This window comes from Ahaetulla prasina, chromosome 7 (assembly GCF_028640845.1).
Source record: "Ahaetulla prasina isolate Xishuangbanna chromosome 7, ASM2864084v1, whole genome shotgun sequence".
NCBI classification, from domain to species: Eukaryota; Metazoa; Chordata; class Lepidosauria; order Squamata; family Colubridae; genus Ahaetulla; species Ahaetulla prasina.
This window is the reverse complement of record NC_080545.1, coordinates 11,868,547-11,888,556: the sequence shown is the minus strand read 5'-3', so window position 1 is coordinate 11,888,556 and position 20,010 is coordinate 11,868,547. Positions and strand designations below refer to the sequence as shown.

Sequence of the window (20,010 nt, the reverse complement as noted above, 5' to 3'; positions counted from 1 at the left end):
GGTCCAGGCTTCAAAAAGAACAACAGAAGAGGAACTGTGGGAAGCAAGGACACCTTTGCAGGGGTTAGCCAAACCCAGAGACTCTTCTCATAGCAATGACACTTAAGGGTTATATACCACTTTACAATGCTTTACAGCCCTCTATAAGTGGTTTTACAGAGTCAGCCTATTGCCTCCAACAATCTGGGTCCTCATTTTACCCACCTCAGAAGGACGGAAGGCTGAGTCAGCCTTGAGCCTGGCGAGACTTGAGCTGCCAAATTGCAGGCAGCCAGCAGTCAGCAGAAGTAACCTGCAGTACTGCACTCTAACCACTGCGCCACCGTAACAATATAACCACACTCAATTGGACAATGTGACTTGCACTAATGTGTGGGGAGGGAAGGGGGAATTCTACATTGCAACTATGTGGGTTTGCGCAAGAATTAGGTAGAGCTGGTTTTGCCTTCAGTGGTGCAGAAATGATACACTCAATAAAATCTTGCTCTGAGACGCTGACTGGTTAGGGTTAGGGTTAGCTTTGTGTTTGCTTTGGTTGGGATCATCAGTCGGGATCTTGACAGCTTCCTTGCCTTCCAGCAGTTCCATCAGAATGGGGTCTGTGTACAGGTATGTCTCTGGGGAAGGCATCCAAGCCTTGGGCAGAGCCTAGTAGAGGAGATACGCTGCCTTAGATCCTAGAGGACTACAGCACCAAGAACTTTTTCAATAACTCTCCACCCAGTCATTTTGAGATGGAACGCTAGAATCCTACCTATTTGAGATGTTTCTATTCTGTCTTTCAGGGTGTTGAAGCGTTTAATTCGCATGGAAAAAGCCATGAGTCTTGTTGACTATTTTACCAGACATTCCTGGGAATGGAGCTCTGGACATACAGACATGTTGATGAAAGAGCTCGATCCAAAAGACAAAAATGTAAGCATTTTATTGAATTAATGTAGCTTTAGGAAAAAGCAAAACTACCGTACTTTTTGAAGTATAAGACGCACCTTCTCCCTCCCCTAAAAGAAGGTGAAAATTTGGCTGTGTCTTATACACTGAATGTAGCCCCACCCAGCCTCTGAAATGGAGGTTTCAGAAGCTGAAAAAAACTCTCTGAAATGGAGGTTTCAGAAGCTGTAAATAACTCTCTTAAAGGGAGGTTTCAGAGGCTGAAAAAAAAGCCTCTGAAATGGAGGTTTCACAGGCTGAAAAAAAGCTTCTGAAATGGACATTTCAGAAGCTGAAAAAAAACTCCTTAAGGGCAGTTTCAGAGGCTGAAAAAAAAGCCTCTGAAATGGAAGTTTCAGAAGCTGAAAAAAAACTCTCTGAAATGGAGGTTTCAGAAGCTGTAAATAACTCTCTTAAAGGGAGGTTTCAGAGGCTGAAAAAAACCTCTTAAAGGGAAGTTTCAGAGGCTGAAAAAAGCCTCTGAAATGGAGGTTTCAGAGGCTGAAAAAAAGCTTCTGAAATGGAGATTTCAGAAGCTGAAAAAAAAACTCCTTAAGGGAGGTTTCAGAGGCTGAAAAAAAAGCCTCTGAAATGGAAGTTTCAGAAGCTGAAAAAAGCTTCTTAAAGGGAGGTTTCAGAGACTGGAAAAAAAAGCAAGGCACAGAGCTCACATCCAAGGAACCTGTTGCTAAAATTCACCTCTGGGAACAACTGATTAGGGGTATTCTGGGAAGCCGATCCACCTGCCAATCAGCTTTTTTCTTATTTTCCTCCCGAAAAACTAAGGTGCGTCTTATACTCCACCAGTGCATCTTATAGTCTGAAAAATATGGTATCTGGTTATGTTTTGCAAAACTATCTGGTTATATTGGCAGAACTCCCAATCTGCCATCAAAGTACAAAGAGATTAATAAAAGCAACTTTCAGGTGAAGTTATCCTGTGCAGGTTTAGTCCCTTTACAGCCAAACTTTCAAGGTGCTCCTGAATTTGTTTCCGACTGCGAAACTCTTTTATCGCTCGCCAGAAATTGGGAATTGGTGATGACACCTTAAGACAGGATTGGCCATTACCTTGATGCTTTGAAAGGCCCAGAAGAGAAAGTTTTGCCAATGGGCCTGTGGACCTCAGGGTAATTTGGAGCCCATCATGTATTTTTTTTTAAAAAAAATATTGTTGTCACCAGAAAAGTGGCGATTTATTGGGTTTTGTTCTTGGGATTTTACTTTTGTAACCTGCCTAGAATCACCTGAGTGAACTAGGTCAGGGGTCTCCAACCTTAGTAACTTTAAGGTTTGTGGACTTCAACTCCCAGAGTTCTGGGAGTTGAAGTCCACAAGCCTTAAAGTTACTAAGGTTGGAGACCCCTGAACTAGGTAGCCATGTAAATGTTTAAAAAATATAGACAGATCAGCTTGAGAAAATGGACAACTATCTATGGCCCCTCCTTCACTGAGAATACAGTTTAGAAAAGAAAAGGAAATAATCAACTGGAACATCTTGGCATCCATCTGACCATTTTTCAGTTGACTAATAATGCATCACAAGTCTCAGATATGAACAAGGAGGGATGTCCAAGGCCTGGAAAACCACTCTGATTGATGGGATCATCTAAACTAATGAGGTATTTCCAGGGGTGGGCTTCAAAGATTTTAGCAAGGGGGTCTCTGCCCAGTTGCTGGGTGAGCATGGCCATGGGGGACGTGGCTAAATAAGCCTCCTGCACCATGGCAGGGGGGGCATTTTTGCCCTCCTCAGGCTCCGGAGGCTTTCCTCAAGCTTCCAGGAGGGCAAAAACGGCCTCCTCAGGCTCCGGAGGCCCTCTAGAGGCCAAAAACTGAAACTGGCCTTCCAAAACTTCCAGTAGGCCCCTTTTTTGCCGTCCCTGAGCCTCCGCGCACATCCTGCACTTACCTGCATCCAAAACGGGCTGCGTGGGGACTCCTGGGAGGGGTGGGCGGGGCCAGCCAGGAGTGGGATTTGGGGGTTCTCCAAACTGCACAGAATCTTAGCTAGAGGTTCTCCCGAACCCCTGAGAACCCCCAGCAGCCCACCCCTGGGTATTTCCTTCCAAAGCTAAATTTATTATTCACATAATATTCAGCATAAATCAAGAATGAAATAGTCCTTTCACTCTTCTTTGCTCGTCTCAGATATGAAAAACGAGTGATGCCCAAGGCCTGGAGTCCTGCTCTGGTTGGTGGGATCAGCGAGATTAATGAGGAATTTTCTTCTCCAAAGTTGAATTTATTATTCAGAAGTCATTTCATGTAATATTCAGCCTAAATCAAGAATGAAATAGTCCTTCCACCTTTCTTTGATATTCTCCTCTCCATTTTATTCCAGTTATTCTCCTTTGACGTTTGTCAAGTGACTTGGTCAGAATACCTAGACAATTACTGCTTAGGAATTAAGAAGTATCTGCTGAAGGAAGACATGGCTGGAGTTCCTGCAGCCAGACAGCATATCAGAAAGTAAGGCACATATACAATCCTTTGTGTTAACTTTCAGTACCGGAGAGCAGGAAGTTTTCAGTGAATGAAATTATTTTTGGTCATCATGAAGTAGGGGTTTGAAATGCTTTGGGCTGAATGCCAAACAACCTGGAGTGATCTATTGAGGTCTTTCTCCCCCCCAAAAAGGGCATACTAGGACGAATCCAGGAAATAGCAAAAGCACTAGCAATAGCGGTTAGACTTATATGCCGTTTCATAGTGCTTTTTGGTCAGCCTTCTCTAAGCAGTTTACAGAGTCAGCCTATTGTCCCCCAACAATCTGGGTCCTCATTTTACCCACCTCGGAAGGGTAGAAGGCTGAGTCAATCTTGAGCAGGTGAGATTTGAACTGCTGAACTGTCGGCTGAAGTAGCCCGCTGTGCTGCACTCTAACCGCTGCGCCACCTCAGCTCCTCACTTCCAAAGCTTAGGAAAACAGCTAAATCTATAGACAGCCACACAGAATTACAAGTAGGTTAAGTCAGTGGTCTTTGGGTGCTTCTCTGTGTTTGAGCATTTCCCCTTTCTATCACTTGGCATGGGTTTGTACCCAGGACTAGCCTGGGGAATTCTCTGGTGCAGAGATAAAGTACACCGAATCTCAGCACTTTTATTTACTTGGGTAATAGCAATAGCACTTAGACTTATATACCGCTTCACAGTGCTTGACAGCCCTCTCTAAGAAGTTAATTTTACTGACCTCGAAAGGATGAAAGGCTGAGTCAAGCCTGGTGAGATTCGAACTGCCAAATTGCAGGCAGCCGGCAGTCAGCAGAAGTAGACTGCAGTACTGCATTCTAACCACTGCACCACCACGGTAAGCAGTAAAACATTTCAAACCAACGAGAAAAATAAATCCAGTTGCTATGACTCAGCTTCCTGGCAATCCTGAAAAATATTGTCACAGATTTCCATCCCATTAGAACACATGGGTTTTATGTTTTTTTTGTTTTGTTTTTTAATTTGCATTTATATCCCGCCCTTCTCTGAAGACTCAGGGTGGCTTACACTATGTCAAGCAATAGTCTTCATCCATTTGTATATTATATACAAAGTCAACTTATTGCCCCCAACAATCTGGGTCTTCATTTTACCTACCTTATAAAGGATGGAAGGCTGAGTCAACCTTGGGCCTGGTGGGACTTGAACCTGCAGTAACTGCAAGCAGCTGCTGTTAATAACAGACTGTTTTAGCAGTCTGAGCCACTTTACAGCTGTATTGTTAACTCGTAAAGCATTCCTGGTCTGCTCTTGAGTTGCCATAGGCAGGAGGGGGGAAAACTGATGGAGCAGCACGGCAGCCACAACCAGCAGCCCATTCCACACATACCTTTCCCAAGGTTTTATCTCAGGTTACCGGAACCAGCCGGAGAGGCGTGATCTCTACAGCCTGTGAAAGTGCTCCCTTGGAGAATGTGATTTATGACACACCCTGGGAGGAGGGGGGAAACAGGGTCATAGTTGGGCTGTAAATTATATAGGGCAGAGCTGACTTCACTTGGGTACGTGCTGACATGTTGCTCCTTGGCTCTAGGCTCATGGTTTAATTAGGGCATCCGTCGGAACCCTGATTGCTGTATCATATATGATTCTTGCACAATAACATATCTGATTTCTATTTTCACAACATTCGGAGAGGTGTATGATGGGGGAAAGTTGAAATTGCCCTCTGGAGATGGATTGCTCAAATGTCCTATTTAGGTTGGATGAGGAAAACCTGTAAGAGAAGTCTTCAAGAACTGGGTCCCCCTTCTAATCGTGTCATCCATGCTATTCCTTTAAATATAATTAATAATATTATTACAATATTATTACAATATTATTATATTAATATAATATTATATAATAATATTATGTAATTATAATTATTATATAATTATTATATATTACATAATATATAATATAATCATAATATAATGATTAGCATTATATGGGGTAGAACATTGCATTTTGTCCTGAGATGGGATAGAAGAAAATAACAATACGACATATATTCCAACTCAAATTTACAAATTCCATTTGGTGGTTGATCCATTTTGTGTTGTGAGCCATCTGGTGCTTATATTTCAGCTTTTCTTCTTTCTCTTCTCTCTTTTGCCAGGCTAAAGATCATTCACTTCACATTGAACGCCACTCTGCTTGTGATCACCTGTTATATATGCAGTATAACATGGCCCATAATGTATGATATTTTATATTAATCCATTGCAACATGTTTCTTAGCGACATTAGAGCTTCCAGCACCCTTAGACCTTGACTGTGCCTTTATGGGGATTGTTCACCATCTCCTAGAATAACCTTCACGTCCTCAAATCGACGCCTGGTATCTGTCTGCTTCAACCATAACAAGATAACTTTCAACTGCTGCAGCATTCAGCAGATATCACAAGAGGCTTACTCTAATTCCTATCACTACTAATATTACTACTAATATTAAAGTACTGTTGCAATGAGCATTGACTGTCTGTCTCCATGTCCATCACATCATATTTTTCACTATAACATCTACTGTATTTCTCCAAAAATAGGACATGACCTGAAAATAAGGCCAAGCCAAGGGCCGTGGTGGCTCAGGCTGTAAGATAGCCTGTTATTAAAACACAGCTGCCTGCAATTACTGCAGGCTCGAATCCCACCAGGTCCAAGGTTGACTCAGCCTTCCATCCTTTATAAGGTAGGTAAAATGAGGACCCAGATTGTTTGGGGGGGCAATAAGTTGACTTTGTAAATATGCAAATAGAATGAGACTATTGCCTTACACACTGTAAGCCACCCTGAGTCTTCGGAGAACGGCGGGATATAAATGTAAATAAATAAATAAATAAAAGCCTGATTTTTGGGGTGGGCCTAAATATACGCCCTCCCCTCAAAATAAGCTCCCCTCTCTCACACACACACATACTCTAACACACAGGTCCTTCACACACCCCAACCCTCCCAAGGCAGCCACATCCCTGCAAATTTCTGCGCCCCCTGCCCCTTTCGCCACCCGCGGCACTAATCATAGACCTCGAGTGCCTGCTCCTGTGCTATGGTGGCAGCCCACCTGCTCTTGCCCCCCGTGCCCAGGTGCCGCGTCTGCATAGCCTGCGCTACCGAGTGTCTGCAACAGCAGCCCCAACGCAAGCATCGCTGCCCCGGGGCTTCCTTTGCAGGGCGGCCACCGGGCGAGGAGCGTTGGCCATGGCTGGGCTGGCCGAGCTGTATCTGTCAGCACTGCCCTTGGTGCGGCTGCCCGGCGTCTCGCTTCCGGGCACCTGGAAAGAGTAAACTGGACCTGCGGGCTCACTGGTGGGTGCTCTGGTCAGTCAGTGCTTGGGCAATTGGAGCGGAGAGGAGCAGAGGGGGAAGGGGAGGCCTCAGGCCACCGTCATCATAGATGGGAAGCACAGTCCCAGAACAGCCACTGCCCTGGCTGGGGTTTGGAAGCCGCAGAGGCAGAGTTTGGGGGAGAGAAAGAAAGACTTCTGCTGTTTTCCTTGCATGCAGCCAAAAGCAGAAGCAGTAGAAGCCTTTTTCTCTCTCTCCCAAACTCTGCCTCTGTGGCTTCCAAATGCCAGCCAGGGCAGTAGCCACTCTGGGAGTGTGCTTCTCTATGGTGACGCCTGGAGCTGGAGCCGGACCCTGTAGAGAGAGGTGGCCCAGGCTGTGGCTTCTGCATGGGTGCCGGCGGTGGGTGCTAGCGGCATTGGCTATGAGCTCAAGGACCTGGTGCTCACCAGCTTCACCGACATTGATGTGGTGAGGCCTGGGAGGTGCACGAGCGGTGCTGGGGACAGGCACTCGCATGGCTTGGTGCCTTCGGGCCGCTCATGTTCTACACACATACCCCACGGGAGGGGAGGGGCTTGATGGCAGCGCATGAAGGGAGCCTGTCTCTGCCGGACTCCTGGCTGTGAGTGCGCAGGCCGCCCGGGCCTCCTGCAACCCTGAAATAATAATACCCCCCAATAACAAGGCCAAGCCCTTGTTTCGGGGTTCAAAAGAAAATAAGATCCTGTCTTATTTTCGGGGAAACATGGTATTAGTTTTGTGTCATCCTAGTGTCCAGTTGAAGCATGAGGATTGGCACTGGATATCTGTTACCAGAAGTGCCGGATGGTATAATTTTCAGACCCTTCATACAGTAGGTGAACCAAATTATATGCCGTATATTCCTAGTACCTTGAGCTAAGAGGCAGGGGTGAAGTGCTTCCGGTTCGGACCGGATCACACGATCTGGTAGTGATGGGGGTGGGTAGTTTGGAGAACCAGTAGCAAAAATCCCTGCCCACCCCCACCCCACTGCTGATGCCCAACTAATCGCCTGGTCCCCACTTGCCTACTTCCTGCTTCTTTTGGGCTCGCTCCTGCCTTTCTTTGCTTTGGCTGCTGCAATCAATTGCATCAGCTAGCAACTCAATCTGCCTGCCTGCAATCCATCTCATCAGTGAGCGACTCAATCTGTGTGCCTTGTCCCTTGGGTAAGTAAGTGGGGAGGGGGAGAACTTTAAAAAAATAGTTAATTGGTTTTTTTTAAAGAGTTTTTTTTTTTTAGACATAGCAATTAACTTTAAATTGCTACATCTAAATTTAAAAGAAAGTTTTAAATTTTACTGCTTTTATCTAAAAATATAAATAAAATAAAGTAATAAAATATTTGTGCATCTTTCTGAGATTTGATGTGTTTCTGTAGTGTTTCACTCTTAACTACACAAACACACAAAATCTCACAAAGCTGTATGTGGCATTTTGTGTGTGTGTGTGAGTCAGTTGTGTTGTGTTGTGTGTGTAAAGTGTGAAAGTTCGTTTTTGAACTTTTTGTGGCTGTGTGAGGTTCCTGCTTGTTGCAGGGGCCATTTTGGGTGAAGTACAGCTGCTTTTACATTGTGTGTGAGTCAGTTGTGTTGTGTTGCATTGTCTGTGTGTAAAGTGTGAAAGTTGGTTTTTGGTACCTCTTATTGTTTTGTATACTTTGTTTATTATTTTTATTATTTATTGTTATTGGCCACGCTCACCCAGTCATCTGACCACCAAGCTACGCCCACCAATTAAGCCACGCCCACAGAACCGGTAGGGAAAATTTTTAGATTTCACCCCTGCTAAGAGGGCTTTTAGGAATAAGGTTCAGGGGTCTCTTTCACTCAGATTGAAGATGGAAACCAACATGAAACGGATTAAACAATCATACGGGTGGGATGATCGTCCATTTTTTTTCCCCATGATTCAGTATTTTCAAAGCCTGAAGATTACATGTTACATCTTTTTTATCTTGCTCAACGGAGTGGAGAGTTGGCCTCCGACAAAAGCCACTTGAAGAGACTAGAAGCCTTTGAAATGTGGATTTACAGGTGGCTGTTACGTATAAACTGGGTTGACAAAATCAGAAATGAGGAGGTAATAAGCCGCCTGGGAAAGCCAAGGGAAATCATCAAAACCATAAAAAAGCGAAAGTCAGAATATTTCAGACATGCGATGTGATACCCAGGAAAAATACAGCATCCTTCAACTTAATCCTCCAAGGAAAGATTGAAGGCAAAGGAGGTCCAGGCAGAAGAAGAACATCATGGCTTCAAAATCTTGGATAAAACTCAGCAGCATTTTTTTATTCGGCTGTTGATAAAAATAGGATCGCCAACATGATCACCAACATCCGATGACGGATAGCGCACAAGAACGAGATTACATGCAGATTTAAATTCAATTCACCACGAAAAAAGCCCATGCCTTGCACAGACTTAATCTGGCTTAATGGGTGCACCCTCTCTGCAGAGACCCTTCAGAGACCTCCTTACTTATAGAGGCTCCCCAGACCCTTAAGGATCCTGTGTCCATAGCATTCCCAGAAACCTTTGTTCCTAAAAGGAGAACTGCAATAAGCAAAGTTATACCTCTGGTACTTAGTTTAGTTTACTAGTTTAGTTTAGCTTACCTTATTGTCATTGCACCTCATACAAGGAAATTTAAATGCCATCTTCAGTGTACATTATAAGTATAAAAATAAAACACAAACACGCAGCCTTCACATTCTATACAACTGAATTGAAAACCCCCGATATTGCATTAGTGTTGCACTATACAGTAGAATTCAATATAGTTACCGCCCTGGGATAGAAGCTGTTTCTCAGCCTATTTGTCCTTGCTTTTATTGACCTGTACCGTCTGCCAGATGGTAATAGTTCAAAAAAAAGGGTGCCCGAGATTTTTTTTTTTAATTTGCATTTATATCCCGCCCTTCTCCGAAGACTCAGGGCGGCTTACACTATGTTAGCAATAGTCTTCATCCTATTTGTATATTTATATACAAAGTCAACTTATTGCCCCCAACAATCTGGGTCCTCATTTTACCAACCTTATAAAGGATGGAAGGCTGAGTCAACCTTGGGCCTGGTGGGACTAGAACCTGCAGTAATTGCAGGCAGCTGTGTTAATAACAGACTGTCTTAGCAGTCTGAGCCACAGAGATGGATCTTTAAGAAAGTGTTGAACTTTCTTAAGGCAGGGGGAGCTATAAAGCTCTTCCAAGGAGAGGAGAGGGCAACCAATGATCCTCTGGGCGATGATGTTGACCCTCTGGAGTGCTGTCCTATCTGCCACTGTGCAATTGGCAAACCATACACAGGTGCAGTAAGTTAAAATACTCTCTATGGTGCAGCGGTAAAAGGCCACCAGCAGTTTTTCATCCAGTTGTTGTTTCCTGAGAAGTCTCAGGTAGTATAATCTCTGCTGGGCCCTTTTGACCAGTGCTGCAATGTGAACGCCCCAGGTCAGGTCCTCTTTTATGATAACACCCAGAAACTTAAAACTGGCCACTTGCTCCACTCGGTCTCCATTAATAAGCAAGGGCTGGATGTCTGATCTATTCCTTCTCTCTTCTTAGAGCTGTACTTTATCCAATCAAAAAAAGTTCCCCCCACGTTTCTGTACCTACCGCCTCCCTCAAAGACAGCTGATGTGTTTGAGATGAGAAAGAAATAAGTCAGAAGCTAAAGAACTGCACATTATTAAGTCAGTATATCATCATGTTTATTTAATTAGTTTGATAATGAACCTGGTTGTCAAACCTAATCAGAAACTTGCACTCTGTTGTTAACAAGGGTAAAAGGCACACAGTAGAAGTTGTGGATAGAATGTCAAAGAAGTTAAGCAATTTTTTTTAAGGGAAAGCAAGTCTTCTCAGTTCTCTGGACAAAAGCTAAAAACACCAAGATTAAAAAAGCAATTTATGTTGGAGTTCTTTCCTGAAGCTCATTCTTTCAAGAGGTCAAAGCCTTGGAAAGCCAGGGCTGAATAAGATTTGACCTATTAAACATAACATTACTCAACTGTACATCTTGAACGGGGGGGAAGGGGGGGGCTGCTGGGGGTTCGGGAGAAACCTCTAGCTAAGATTCTGTGCAGTTCAGAGAACCCCCAAATCCCACTCCTGGCTGGCCCCGTCCTGCCCCTCCTCTCCGAAGAGTCCCCATGTGGCCCATTTTAGATGTAGGTAAGTGCAGGGCACACGTGGAGGTTCAGGGAGGACGAAAAATGGGCCTACCGGAAGTTCAGGAAGGCCTGATGCAGGCCTTTTTCTGGCCTCCAGAGCCTGGGGGGCTGTTTTTGCCCTCCCAGAGGCTCAAAGGAAGCCTCTGGAGCCCAGGGTGGGCAAAAATCCCCCCTCGCCATGGTGCAGGAGGCTGTCTTGGCCACCTCCACCATGGCCACACCCACCCACTCTTCTAGGGAGCCAGTCATCATAAGAGATGTTAAAAATCAGTGAGTATTAACACAGACCAGTCCTGAACATGGATTTAAAAATGAATAGATCTGGTTAGTTGTGTTGTTAAAACAGATCTCTCAGAATTCAATGTTACCGAGTGCTTTTCCACTGATGTAAAGAAATCGAAAACCAGATCTCCCTGTGGTTCAGCTACGAACGCAAAGACAGATGGAACAATCTTATACTAAACTGGGTCTAAATGAAACAAGATAGTCCTATAACGCGAAGGAAACCTACATTAAGACTTGGGAATAGATATACCATGGTTGAATGAGTCAGGCTAATTACATTAAAAAGATATTTGGGCTGGGCTGTAGACATAGCATTTAATTTGTTCAAAAAATGTCTCCAGGAACTGTTTGACGGATTCTAAAAAAAGAAACAAAAAACTGAAGCTCATCAGGAACCCTTGGAGCAGCTCACTTTATATTGGACTAAGAAGATATTTAAGAAGAAAAAGGAGGTGCGCTTTCTGGAAGGAGATTCCTGGGATTGAAGAAGAAAGAGAGAGAGATGGATCTCATTGCTGCGGCCTGCTGACTCAACAGAAGACCAAGGCGGGATATGTTGGAATTGATTAAATCGTTTCCAGGCAGAAGAATATTCAATTGTCTCTGAATTCCCTGCAAAACCTGAAGCTGAGCTTGTTGGTTGAGGATAAGCAGGTCAAAATTCTGCCTCATCTTGGTCACTGTAGAGAAAGAGAACGGTGTCATTTTCCCATCACAACGCAACACAACAATCCAGCTGAATATTTATATCCGTGATGGCAGGGATTGTTGTGCCTCGCCCGCCCTTTTCTCCTCAGCCAGGCCCCTCCCATCTCCTGCTATCTGAGCCAGAGACTGATAGTGAAGAAGAATGGCCTGGCATGCCTCTAGCCCCCAGCCCTGGCACCATGCCCGGACAGAATGAGCAAACAAACCTCCCTCCTACAGCGTGTGAGCACGAAGCCAGCACAAGCTAGAATTGCCGGCAGCTGAGCAGGAGGACGAAAAGTGGACAGATCCCCGCTTCCGGAGAATGGAGAGGCGACGTCAGCAAAAGGAAGGGAGGGGCAGGCCTGGATAAGTGCTGAGTCATGGAGCCACACCCCATGGCCTATATAAAGGATCTGCTTTTTGGCATTCCTTGAGTCAGGCAAAGTCTCATCTGGTTGCTGAAGTCACACCTTGGATTCCTGCCTGCCCTGAGAACTCTGACAGGAATTTGGCAAAGCTGCAGAGGCTTCGTGGCCACGCTTGATACAGACTTCCCAGACCCGGCCGTCAGAGGAGGAGTGGGACACGACAGGGATGGGCTTCAAAATTTTTTAGAAAGGGGTTCTCTGTCCGGTTGCTGGGTGGACATGGCCTAGTTGACCTCCTGCACCACAGTGGTGGTGGGGGGCTTTTTGCCCTTCCTGGCCTCTGGAGGTTTTCTTCAAGCCTCTGGGAGGGCAAAAACAGCCTCCCCAGGCTCTGGAGGCCCTCCGGAGGAAAGAAACGGGCCCATTTCCGGCCTTCCTGAACTTCTGGTAGGCCCATTTTTCACCCTCCCTGAGCCTCTGCGTGTGCCCTGCACTTACCTGCATCCAAAATGGGCTGTGTGGGGATTCCTGGGAGGGGAGGGGTGGGGCTGGGTGGGCGAGGCCAGCCAGGAGTGGGATTTGGGGGTTCTCTGAACTGCACAGAATCTTAGCTAGAGGTTCTCCCGAACCCCTGCGAACCCTCAGCAGCCCAGCCCTGCTTGATGGCAAACCTCTAGCAAACATGCCAGGGCTGGCATGCAGCGCCCTCTCTGATGGTACATGAGCCATCGCCCCAGTTCAGTTCCATCGCGCATGTGCACGCACCTCCTGCCGGCCAGCTAGTTTTCGGGTCTCTGCCACGCATGCGCAGGGGGCAGGGCATGTGTGTGGGGGTGCATGTGCATGAATGGGGGATGGGGTGTGTGTGTGTGCAGGGGGCCACACATGCATGCGTGGGGGTTGTGTGTGCATGTACGGGGGTGGGGCGCAAGCACAGGGGCATTTGGGGAGTTCGGGCGCACATGTGCACACACACAAGCTTTGGCCACTCGGTCCGGAAAAGGTTAGCCATTACTGGTTTATACACTTACATTCCTCAAGCAGGAGTTCAGAATGATCCCTTCCCGCTTCCTCTGGTTTGGCTTTCTGGTCTATCCAAGGATTCCCTAAAAGGACGAAGGGGAAAAGTCTACATGTTAAAGGGTCCCCATGGTTTGAAACTTCAAGAGTTGAGCTTGGAACTTCCCAAACGCTCAAGCTGGCAGTTAATAAAGTTCATTTTCTGCACTGGATGGTGCTGAGTTGTTGTTTTTTTCACCCACAAAATACAACCACAAAAGAGGTTTGCTTGTCTTGAGCTCTTGGCTTAAGAAACAGACCGAAGAGAGTCAGTCATTGTTGTGAATAAAACCCCAAAGTGTTTTTTCCAAGAGGTAGCTGGATTTTCTTTTTTTCTTTTCCTTTGAAAACCTTTCGCTTCTCATCCAAAAAGCTTCCTCAGTTCATAAACTGAGAAGCGAAAGGTTTTCAAAAGGGGGGAAAAAAAAATCCAGTTGCCTTTTGGAAAAAGCACCTCTGAGACAACCATGACCTGAATAATGGAAAATCTTCGTAGACATGAGAATAGAATAGAAAGAGCAGAGCAGAATATAGGAAAGAATTAGAATTAGGGAAAGGGAAAGGGATAATAGAATAGAGAAGAAAGGAGAGGAAATAGAGGCGAAAGAGGAGAGAGGAGAAAAGACAAGAAGAGAGGAGAGAATAAAGGAAAAGAGATGAGAGAGAAGACAAGAGAAGAGAAGAGAGGAGAAAAGAAGAGTGAAGAGGAGAGAATAAAGGAAAAGAGAGGAGAGAGGAGAAGGAAGAGAGGAGAAAAAAAGAGGGAGGAGAGAGGAGAAGAGAATAAAAAAGAGAGGAGAGGAGAGGAAAGGAGAGGAGAGGAGTGGAACGGAACGGAACGGAATAGAACAAAATGGAACAGGACAGAACAGGACAGGACAGAACAGGACAGGACAGAACAGAACAGAACAGAACAGAACAATGCAACCACAGGAATGCCATTACGGTTGTAAGTCTGAAAAACGATCAGTCGCTTTTTTCAGAGTTGTAAGTCTAGGGCTACCTGTTTCACTGCATATAGGTTGTAAAACACCTACAGCAAAAGTGACCACCTTTGCACGTCACACTAAACCATCATACATCTTTGAGGGCTTAGCGCAACTTGCGAACATTCCATTTCTTCATGAAAGTCAAAGGTCAACCATACCTGCTCGAGGTTGGCCCGGCACTGGTGGCAAATGGATTTTCTGATGCTTTATGAAATTCTCGTGGAAAAAAAATATCTTCATGCACTTCCGGCAGCGGTACGTTCCTTCTTCTCTGTGTTTTCTCGGGTGGCTTTTGTCATGGTTGGTTGCCTTCAGCAGACGGGCTGCATTACAGATTGGAAGTTGTGGTCTTTGGCCAACGATTGTCCCATATTCAAGACCTACCAAACCCTTCGAATGTGTGTGGCTCCACTGATGTATTAAGAGGCCTGATTTCTTGCCGAAGCTCTTCTCGCAAATCACGCACTTATAGCTCCTGTACCTGGCATGTCCCTTCAAGTGTTTTGCTAGCCCAGTGTCTCCATGAAAAGTTGTCCTACGCTCCTTGCGCTTGTAAGGCTTTATTAGGGTAGATCTTCTGGAGGACTTCACTGGGCAGGAATCTCCTCCTTTGGGAGGAACTTTAGCCTTGCTTCCTTTTCCAACCGGTTCTTCTGAAGCAGGAAGACCCTCAGGGACCTTCTGTGTCTCATTTGGAGAAGATGTCAAGTCTCCTGGAGTTGCCATAAGAGATTCCTCTTTGGGGATGACTCACGATTCTTCCGGTCCACTCGTGATTTTTCGTACTAGCTGGGGTTAAAAGAAGGTGGTTACCATCATGGATGATGTTAAAAGGTAAAAGAAAAGGTTCCCCTCGTGCATATGTACTAGTCGTTACCGACTCTAGGGGGTGCTGCTCATCTCCGTTTCAAAGCCGAAGAGCCAGCGCTGCCCGAAGATGTCTCAGTGGCCATGTGGCCGGCATGACTCAATGCTAAAGGCGCACGGAATGCCGTTACCTTCCCACCAAAGATGGTCCCTATTTTTCTACTTGCATTTTTTACCTGCTTTCGAACTGCTAATTTGGCAGAAGCTGGGACAAGAAACGGGAGCTCACCCTGTTACACGGCACTAGGGATTCGAACCGCTAAACTGCCGACCTTTTGATCAACAAGCTCAGCGTCTTAGCCACTAAGCCACCACATCCCTAGATGGATGATGTTACCTAGTAATGAAAAGTCTGCAAGAAAACAACCAAGCTCAGCAAGCACCGAGGACCCCTCATTTCAAGCTGAGCTACAGATCTACCCTCCCCTTTACAACCCTGCAATCCCTTACTTCAGGGTAGCTGGAGGGAGCTGAGCATTTACTAGCCAGTTGCCCTTCCTGACACCTATGTCAAGTTCGCAGAAGTTTTTTACTTTGCACCCTAGGAGAGAAACATCAGCTGCTACCTAGGATTGAACTCCCAAGCTTCGGAGTGGGAGGAGAACATTGCCACCATTAGACCACCATGCTGCTCTAACCCTGAGCCACAAATATTCTCCTTTATCGTTACTGTCACTTTCCATAACTACAGTTTCCCCAAAAATACAGCCTACTTGGAAAGTAAGTCCTAGCTTGATTTTTATATGTGTCCAATATAAGCCCCCCAAATAAGCCCTAATTAAGACCCTGCCCACTCCAGGGTGCACGGGTAAAAATTAAGCTAGGGTGGGGAGGGGTGGTGGTGGTGGTGCCCTACTACTTACCTTCGGAGAGTTGTAGCCAGGCCTCACAAACCTCACCCCATTTCTTCTGCAGCTGGCAGGGCTTTCCCGAGGCTTTCCTCTGTAGCCGGATCAATCTGGAACTTTGTTATCAGCTGCAGAGGCCATCAGGAAAGTCTTTCTGGCTGCAGTAGAAATGGGCTGAGGTGTGCGAGGCCTGGCTGCAACTATCCGAAGCCAAAGAAATTCATGAAAGCCTCTGGTAATGAAAAGGAGGCTGGTGTTGTGGTCCGCCAGCAGCCTGCGGACCTGGCAGTGGAGTCGGACAGTGAGGAGGCTGGGGAGGACAATGGGTCAGTCCTAGAGTCAGGGGAAGGGCTGGACAAGGGCTCTGCATCAGAGGCAGAGAAGGGGCCAGAGCCATCTGGGATGCGCAGCCTCCAGAGGCAGACAGCGGAGAGGCAGAGGAGCAGGAGGAGCCTGTCCCTAGTGCACGCATGCGAAGAGCTGCCAGAAGGCAAGAGCAGCTAAAACAAAAAGGACGACTTGGGAGTAAGGCCAAGAGATGATTGGCCCCTCCCATAAGGCTTAAAAGCGCAGCAACGGCTCTTGGGTGCTTTGTAGGAAAGCAACCTTGCTACAATTGTTTCTTGTCTCTTTTTTCTGAACTTTGTGGGGTTCTTGCCAAGAAAAGCCTTTGGCAGGGTACCAAAGAAGACAAAGGTTTGCGATAAGGCCGAAGGACTTTTTCTGAAGGACTTTGTTTTGGACTTAATTTGGATGAAGCTGAGAATAAAATATGTTTGTTTAGGACTGATTGTGTCTGGTAATAACTACTTGGGCATGGGTCACAACAGCTGGGGGCAACACACGTAAGAAAGGTGAGTCAGTGGACGAACATCCCCTCCAAAAAGTAAAACCTGGTGCCTTTTTGGTGGCAAAAAATATATAAGTCAGGTTCTTATTTTGGGGGGAAACACGGTATATCCATCACACAAATGGCATAGTAACATCAACATGCAACTTCATCACAGATGAAGCTTGTCACATGCCAAAAACACACCTGGATATCTTAACCTTCATTTACCTATTAAATCCAGGAGATTTAATCTGGCGGACAGTAACTGAGAAAGGTAACCAGGAACTCATAATAACAGAGTTGGAAAGGACCTTGGAGGTCTTCTAGTCCAACCCCCTGCCCAGGCAGGAAACCCTACACCACTTCAGAAAAATGCTTATCCAACATTTTCTTAAAAATTTCCAGTGTTGGAGCATTCACGACTTCTGGAGACAAGTTGTTCCACTAATTGTTCTAACTGTCAGGAAATTTCTCTGTAGTTCTAAGTTGCTTCTCTCTTTGATTAGTTTCCACTCATTGCTTCTTGTCCTGCTTTCAGGTGCTTTAGCGAATAGCTTGACTCCCTCTTCTTTGTGGCAGCCCCTGAGATATTGGAACACTGCTATCATGTCTCCCCTAGGACAAAGGCTGCCCGACATCTACCTGGACATCCTACCTTTCAGGCGGCTTTGCAAATATACAGGTAGTCCTCAATGTACAACAGTTCATTTAGTGACCGTTCGAAGTTACAACGGCACTGGAAAAAAAGGGACTTAAGACCATTTTTCACACTCATGACCATTGCAGCATCTCCATGGTCATGCCATTTACATTCGGATGCTTGACAACTGAAGCTTGGTAACGTCAGTCGCTCACTAAATGAATGGTTGCAAGTCGAGGACTACCTGTATTGGATGGGCTGGTGTCGTGTCCCACTCCTCCGCTGACGGCCGGGTCAGGGAAATCCGAATCAGGCGTGCCTCTGCAGCTCTGCCAAAGTCCTAGCAAAGTCCTCAGGGCAGGCAGGAGACCAGAAAGTGACTTCAGCAAGATATGTTTAGACTTTGCTTGACTCAGAGAATGCCAGAAAGCAGGTCCTTTATATAGGCCATGGGGTGTGGCTCTATGACTCAGCACTTATCCAGGCCTGCCCCTCCCTTCCTTCTGTTGCCTCCACCTATCAAGTCTTCTGACGCGAGGGTCACTCCAGTCGGCAGCTGTTAGTAATTGACCTCCCTCAGGCTCACATGCTGTGGAGGAGGGGGAGGGGTCTAGTTGCTCCGTTTGCCTGGGCATGGAGCCAGAGCTGGGGGCTGGAGATACTTACTCTTCTTCAGCTGTCTGGGCATGGAGCCAGGGCTGGGGCCGGGAGGCATGCTAGGACATTCTTCAGCGTTCGGAAGCAGATAAGAAGGCCCCGGCTGTGGTGGTGAGATCGGACGAGACACAACAGTTGGTTTGGTGCCGGGCAGGGATCTCCAAACTTGGCAATGTAAGACTTGTGGACTTCAATTCCCCGAATTCCTCAGCCAGCATGGGAGTTCAAATCCACAATTCTGGGAGCTGAAGTCCACAAGTGTTCCAAGTTACCAAGTTCCAAGTGTTCCAAGTGTTCCAAGTTACCAACTTTAAGACTTGTGGACTTGAAGTCCATAAGTCTTAAAGTTGCCAAGATTTGGAGACCTCTGATGTAGGCAACCCTCCTCATTGATAGACAAGGTAGTTATAGCAGGGATGGATGTAAACTAGGCACCACAACTCAACCACTGTTTTTCCACTAGACATAAACTTATCCAGTGGTGGGTTTTCTACCGGTTCACCCCGGTTCAGGCGAACCGGTAGCAGCTGCAGCAGGAGGCTCCGGCCACCCATCTGGACATCATCACGGACGCGCTGCGCATGTGCAGAAGGTTATTGCGCATGTGCAGAAGTGCTGTGGGTGAGTGAAACGAGCACGCGCACATGCACAGTTCCGAACCAGTAGTGAAGGTAAATGAAAACCACTACTGAACTCATCCAAACCCAAGGAGAAATCAGGATGGATTTCCTGCAGCCAATCTGGTAGGTTTTTTGAGTGGTGTGGTGGCCTAGAGGTGGAGCTCTCGCCTCACAGTCAGGAGGCTATGAGTTCAATCCTAGGTAGAGGTAGATATTTTTTTCTCTGGGCACATTGAGAATATATCTGCTGAATAAAACTCCGCATTGGCGACAGGAAGGGCATCGGGCTAGTAAACACTCAGCTCCAGTCAGTTGACCAGACTCCACCATGCAAGGGGATTATGGGGGGGCGGGGTGTCATTAAATGAAGATGATGAATTTGGTAGGTTTTCAAGGAAGGGCGGTAGGTTTCTGCTTCAACTAAGCATAACATATAACATAATAACAGAATTGGAAGGGACCTTGGAGGTCTTCTAGTCCAACCCTCTGCCCAGGCAGGAAACCCTACACCATTTCAGACAAATGGCTATCCAACATTTTCTTAAAAATTTCCAGTGTTGGAGCATTCACAACTTCTGCAGGCAAATTGTTCCACTGATTGATTGTTCTAACGGTCAGGAAATTTCTCTTTAGTTCTAAGTTGCTTCTCTCCTTGATTAGTTTCCACCCATTGCTTCTTGTCCTGACCTCAGGTGCTTTGGAAAATAGTTTGACTCCCTCTTCTTTGGGGCAGCCCCTGAGATATTGGAAGACTGCTATCATGTCTCCCCTAGTCTTTCTTTTCATTAAACTAGACAATAAGCAATAGCTAAGCATCAACAGGGCCGTACCTTTAACTGCTTTTGCAATAAGAAGCATTACCTGGTTTCAAGCACTACCTGGAAGTCCCTTCAAAGCTAGAACCTTCGCAAGAGGTGTAACTGGACCCAAGACTGGAGAAACAACACTTATTCAGGGTTGGAGTTGGAGAAATTCACACCTGAAAGCTCTTCCAGCTCATTTGCCTTGCAAACAGAAACAAAAAACCTGTACAAACCCTGGTCTAATTTAAACAGGTAATTTCCTCCTTTTCAATGGAGCAGAGTTTCTCAAACTTGGTCACTTTAAGATGGATGGACTTCAATTCCCAGAATTCCCTAGCCCAGGGGTTTGCGAACTTGGCTCTTTTAAGACTTGTGGACTTCAACTCCCAGAGTTCCTCAGCCAGCTTTGCTTGGGAATTTTGGGAATTGAAGTCCACTCCTCCCACCTTCTTAAAGCGGGCA

At 46.1% G+C, this 20,010-nt stretch overlaps 2 protein-coding genes across 2 annotated transcripts in view; one reads left to right on the top strand and one right to left on the bottom strand.

Moving 5' to 3' along the window:
• LOC131202038 (fatty acyl-CoA reductase 2-like) overlaps window positions 1-5,877 on the top strand; it is a 48,559-nt gene extending 42,682 nt beyond the window's left edge. The window contains exons 10-12 of the mRNA XM_058190557.1: window positions 786-915; window positions 3,275-3,402; window positions 5,525-5,877. Of these exons, the coding sequence (XP_058046540.1) occupies window positions 786-915; window positions 3,275-3,402; window positions 5,525-5,624 (358 nt within the window). The 3' untranslated portion in view covers window positions 5,625-5,877. The remainder of the gene's footprint in view (window positions 1-785; window positions 916-3,274; window positions 3,403-5,524) is intronic.
• Window positions 5,878-10,933: 5,056 nt separating this feature from the next.
• LOC131202039 (zinc finger protein 354A-like) lies at window positions 10,934-16,962 on the bottom strand. Its single transcript, XM_058190558.1, has 3 exons — window positions 14,440-16,962; window positions 13,265-13,339; window positions 10,934-11,855 (listed from the first exon to the last, which is right to left on the bottom strand). Exons 1-3 carry the CDS (start codon window positions 15,005-15,007, stop codon window positions 11,611-11,613), a joined length of 888 nt encoding a protein of 295 aa, XP_058046541.1. The 5' UTR covers window positions 15,008-16,962; the 3' UTR covers window positions 10,934-11,610.
• Between the last annotated feature and the right edge of the window lie 3,048 nt (window positions 16,963-20,010).

What these genes read in the sequence shown, in the direction of transcription:
- LOC131202039 (XM_058190558.1), bottom strand. Translation starts at nt 15,007, where the DNA reads ATGGCAACTCCAGGAGACTTGACATCTTCTCCAAATGAGACACAGAAG. An exon ending in GCCGGGCCAACCTCGAGCAG is followed by an intron (nt 13,340 to 14,439) that starts GTATGGTTGACC and finishes TCGTCCTTTTAG; the next exon opens with GGAATCCTTGGATAGACCAG. An exon ending in TGAACTCCTGCTTGAGGAAT is followed by an intron (nt 11,856 to 13,264) that starts GTAAGTGTATAA and finishes CTTTCTCTACAG; the next exon opens with TGACCAAGATGAGGCAGAAT.